At 38.6% G+C, this 4,792-nt stretch overlaps 1 protein-coding gene across 1 annotated transcript in view; it reads right to left on the bottom strand.

Moving 5' to 3' along the window:
* Positions 1 to 4,792, bottom strand: part of LOC125026391 (glucose-fructose oxidoreductase domain-containing protein 1-like) — a 7,601-nt gene continuing 2,809 nt past the window's right edge. Inside the window, 4 exon segments of the mRNA XM_047614812.1 lie at positions 1 to 2,159; positions 2,162 to 2,795; positions 3,171 to 3,295; positions 3,298 to 3,307. Coding sequence (XP_047470768.1) covers positions 1,816 to 2,159; positions 2,162 to 2,795; positions 3,171 to 3,295; positions 3,298 to 3,307 — 1,113 coding nt within the window. The 3' untranslated portion in view covers positions 1 to 1,815.

The raw sequence follows: 4,792 nt of genomic DNA, 5'->3' as shown, positions 1-4,792 counted from the left end.
TCTTTTCATCATCAAAGATTTTACATGTATATTCCTGGCAATTTTTGTTTGTTAGTACAACTACTGAAGCTGTAACAAGCAAAAATATGTACAAACTCAACTGCTCCACTTAAAGACATCTTAAATTAGGGAGAGAACTTTAATCTATTACAATAACCCATAGAACAAATGCCCATTACGTTTGATAGAACATGTGGAACATCTGATGAACACAGAAGCAAAACCTACTCTACATGGACAGAGTCAGTAATACATTGCTGAAGTTACACTATTCATACTTGAAGTTACAGTGAAAATGTTATGGAAGTTCTATACAACACCGAGATTTAATTGTAGAATGGACAGCAAAGACAAAATCTGCCACAGGCTAAAATGAAGAGGGGAGCTGAAGTGTGTTTGGCACCAAATCTAGCATCACCAATGAGTATATTCCTGCTGAATGACAGGACACAACCTTTTTCAATAAGGTATAATGCAAACACAAAAGAAAGGAAAGAAAAAAGAAAAGAAAAAAAAGAAAGAAAAATTACTCGACACATTTTGAAAGCATTTATAAAAAATAAGGATCTTTGTTAAAAGAAAAAGGAATCCAAGGTGCTTTATAGCGGTTATGTTCCAATTCCAGCCTTTCCTAAGCAAAATATTTATTACCACATGCATTATACATGCTATACCTATCTTAAGACCCTACTGCAGCACTGCATGATATAAAGTTATCCTACCATTTGAGAAGCAGAATAAAAATAATGATGAAACAGACATCACTTTAGTTCTGGCTATTTACAATACTAAAGCTGAGAGTATAAACATCAGTTACAGAGCCCATGGTAGACTGAAGAACATCACATACTATACTTTGGTATCAACTAAAGATACAGGTGCTTGTTGACAAAGCAGGTGTGAGAGAGAATCATAACTTCCTAACTGACAGGCAGGAGGAACTACACAGCTGCAACACAATGAAATGCAGCTGTGTCTCACTTCATTTTGTGTTGTTGTTTATTTGCAGGCATTACTGTATTTGTGTTCTGTGATTGAATTAGGTGTTAGCAACAGAGGAGCAAATATTTTTCATGAAGAAATGAAATGAAAAACATAACTAAAACAGCCACAGTCAAAGTAAATGCAAGAATTATATCTAAATACATACAAAAATTAATATAACTTTTTCATATGTGCAAACATTATGTGCTGCCCCTAATAGCATTACAATATTGTTGATTAATGTTACTCTGTTTGGCAAACTGTATCTTTTTTTTTGTTTAGTTCTACTAACATTAATTGATTAGAAATAAAAGTAACAAGTCATTCATACAAGTACTGTATGCAAAAAGCATGTTCCTCCTCTCTAACAAAATTCTTACTGTGGCTTTTTTATGTTTCTGAAAGTGGTTCAAAAAAACTTTTGCTGCAAGCTGTGTGTGGCATCTATCACATAGCACAAGATTCAGGCAACTTCCTCAAAAGAGGAGTTACATTAGAAGCATGAAAGCTCTTGCTTTACTTAAACCAAACAGAATAAAAATTCCTGGTGAACTAACACGAAATTGTCCTGTCAACATATGCTACATCTAAGAGGATTTTGCAGCAGATAGATGCATAAATATGTACATCTAGCATAATGCATTACCATATGCAATACAGCTTTGCTTGTGAGGATAAATCATAAAATAAAAATTAAAACAATAGAAAAGAAAAGAAAAAGAAAAAACACCAACTTCTACCCACTGTATTGGCAAGAGCAAATCACCATAAAAAGCAAATATAGTTTGACTTTTTTTCTTTTTTTTTGCTTTGTTTTTTTTGGTTTTCTTTTTAGTGTTTTGTGGCAAAGCTCCAAGGAAGGTGTGACTCAGAGCTAGTGACCTTACGCTGTGGAGTGATTCGGTTAGTTGGAGCCTGTGACAGTGCGTCCAGAGAGCTCATATTAATGTTAGGGAGATTAAGCCTGGTCATTAAAGGGTTCAGTTCGCTCTCATCATTGGCTACAGTTACCTGCTCCCACTGCCGACTGGCTGAAGAAAGCTTGATGGCATCGATGACTGCCTGGACATACTGGCCATCCTCGAAGGTGGCTGCGGTCGAAACGGGTTCCTTGAGCCAACCATGCTCCCCATCCCCTGTGGCGAAGGCCTCCTTGAGTGCACCTGCCAGCCGAACAGGCCCTGCAGGTATGGCTGAGGCAGCAAAGAGTTTATCCTGGCACTGTTGTTCTTGTTGGTGAGATGTGCCACGTCATCAGCTCCTTCATACAGCAGCTCTTCTTCCTTCTCCGAGGTGTGTCTCTGGCCATAGAGGTTAGCCCCGCGCACAGCCAGCCTGCCTCTGCTGCCACATACCACAACCTCCTGTACAAAGCCCCCTGCCATGTGGCTGTTTAGTGTGGCTGTCACACAGGCCCCCTCATCCAGGATCATCTGGAAGCTACAGAAGTCATCACTATCAATCCAACGGATACCATTGATCTTCTCTGTGCTCTTGGTGAAGGTGCGCATCATGCCATGGACACGAGTGGCACGCTGGCTTGTCACGAAGGAGATCACATCAATGATGTGGCTGCCCACCATGGTCAGGATACCCCCTCCCATCAGGTGGCTGCACATCCAGTCAAACTGGCTGCCAATCATGCTACCACAGTGCACTCTAACATCACACACGTTCACTGTTCCAACGTAGCCTGCCTCGATCTGTCGCTTCATGTGCACAAAGGCTGGGAGAAAGCGCAAGCCATGCGAGATCACCGAGATCAGCGAGGGATAGTACTGTGCCGCGTGCACCATCTTCAACACCTCAAGCTGTGGACAGATTGCATACAAATTTTATTTGGTGTTATAAGATTTGTTCAGTCAATAGGAATACTATATTCCGTGAATTCACATATTCTAAACTGTCATAAAAGCATATAGAAAAGAGAAGATATTGAATGAATACTATATTAAAAAAGGAAACCAGAAGATAAAATATAGGTTATATCTAACTACAACTTAATGGAGTAAATTCAGGATTAATAAAAAAAATTGATAAATCAATAAACTCTTTAGGCATAAATACTAAAAAGATTATTTAACACATGAATAATAATCACTCCACTTACAAGACTCTCATCACAGGCCTTTCTACAATCAAAGCATTCCTAACTACTCTTCAAAACATACTCCACTCCATCATACCTGACAGAGACCAGCTGGCCGGTCACACAGGACATGCTTGCCAATTCCCAAGGCCTTTACTGCTATCTGGGCATGCAAGTCTGGCTGACAGATGATGAAAACGAGGTCCACGTCCTTTCTGAGAAGACATCGTCAACCTGGTTTGGAGTACACAGATGGGTACACTTTACCTTCATCATTACATTATCATAACCAATTAATAACAATAACAATGCAAGCCTAAACTTACAATAATAACAATATGAATAAGCATTTATAGTCCCTTTTCTAAAGTATTGATATGTTAATTTGATCCCAGTAACTTCTCTTGCTTCTAATAATAAAACAAGTAAAAACTGGGAAAGACAAATTTCCAAAATACATACTTGTAGTTTCTGTCTCTGAGAACAAGGGTAACTCAGATTATGTCCAGATTCATCAGAACTTTTTATCATTTTCATATGAATCTTTTACAGTTTTTTCAAAGTACTTATAAGAAGAATCTACATAGAGTTACATCTTCTGGAACCCCCAGTAAGCTTCAGCAAAGGCCATCTCAGACTAGGCCTACATGACGCCAATAATAATGACAGATTTGGATGATTATTTGTCAGCCTCAATGTGTAAAGCCCAAAAACATTCAGTTATTTTGACCCTCACAGACAGATTTTCTGCTGTAGGATAAATTTAGTTTCTATTTACTTGAAGAACCAGTCAAAGCACCTAATCAGCAAGAACTAAGAACAAATCATCAACCAGTTGGGTTGCATTATGAGCAGGACATAATTATATGAGTGAGAAAGTTTTCAAGTGCTTCATACATAACCCCTAAGCTGCAGCAGAAATTTATTGTGATACAAAAGATTCATTAGGCAGTCTTCATTTGAAAAATCTGCCTTTACTTGCATTTTCCTGTTATCTTTGCCAATCAAATATGTTTATCAAATAACATCAACCATATAATTCTGTTACAAAAGTGGTCAGAAACTGGGTGGCCTTTTTCCAATATTGTTTTTTCTGAGAACATTTGTATGCAGTGATTGCTACTGAATGTGCGGCTCCCTGGGCTAGTTTCCTCCACCAAAAGCTCCATCCTTTCCTCTCCTCTATTTTCCCTACACAATGAATAAGATCATGTATTATATAGGCACCTCTTGGTACCTTAATGTCATTCTTACTATCTTCGTACAGACATACCAACAGATACATAATTTAGTGTTTATATGATGAGTCTATGTTTGAATGCTTTACCTGTGCCTTATTTACATGTTCTATGTATTCTATTGTCACTTTGGGTCATACATAAGGGGAGGAGGTATTGTTATTGTGTAAATTGTGTCGTGTTTCGTCAAATTCCACAGACTTTCCCTCAGATCTGAATATGGTAAGAGGCTAAGCCAATCTTTAAAACATTCAAAACACTAATCATGAAGTACTTACTTAATTTTTTCGGCAGTGCAACAGGGAGCTCCATTCCGTATGGAGAGAGGGAGAGAGGGAGAGAGGGAGAGAGGGAGAGAGGGAGAGAGGGAGAGAGGGAGAGAGAAAGAGAGAGAGAGAGAAAGAGAGTAAGAGAGTAAGAGAGAAAGAGAGAGAGAGAGAGAGAGAGAGAGAGAGAGAGAGAGAGAGAGAGAGAGAGAGAG

This window comes from Penaeus chinensis, chromosome 6 (genome assembly GCF_019202785.1).
Source record: "Penaeus chinensis breed Huanghai No. 1 chromosome 6, ASM1920278v2, whole genome shotgun sequence".
Lineage (NCBI taxonomy): Eukaryota > Metazoa > Arthropoda > Malacostraca > Decapoda > Penaeidae > Penaeus > Penaeus chinensis.
Note: the sequence above shows the minus strand (reverse complement) of the source record. Positions and strands in the feature narration are given on the sequence as shown.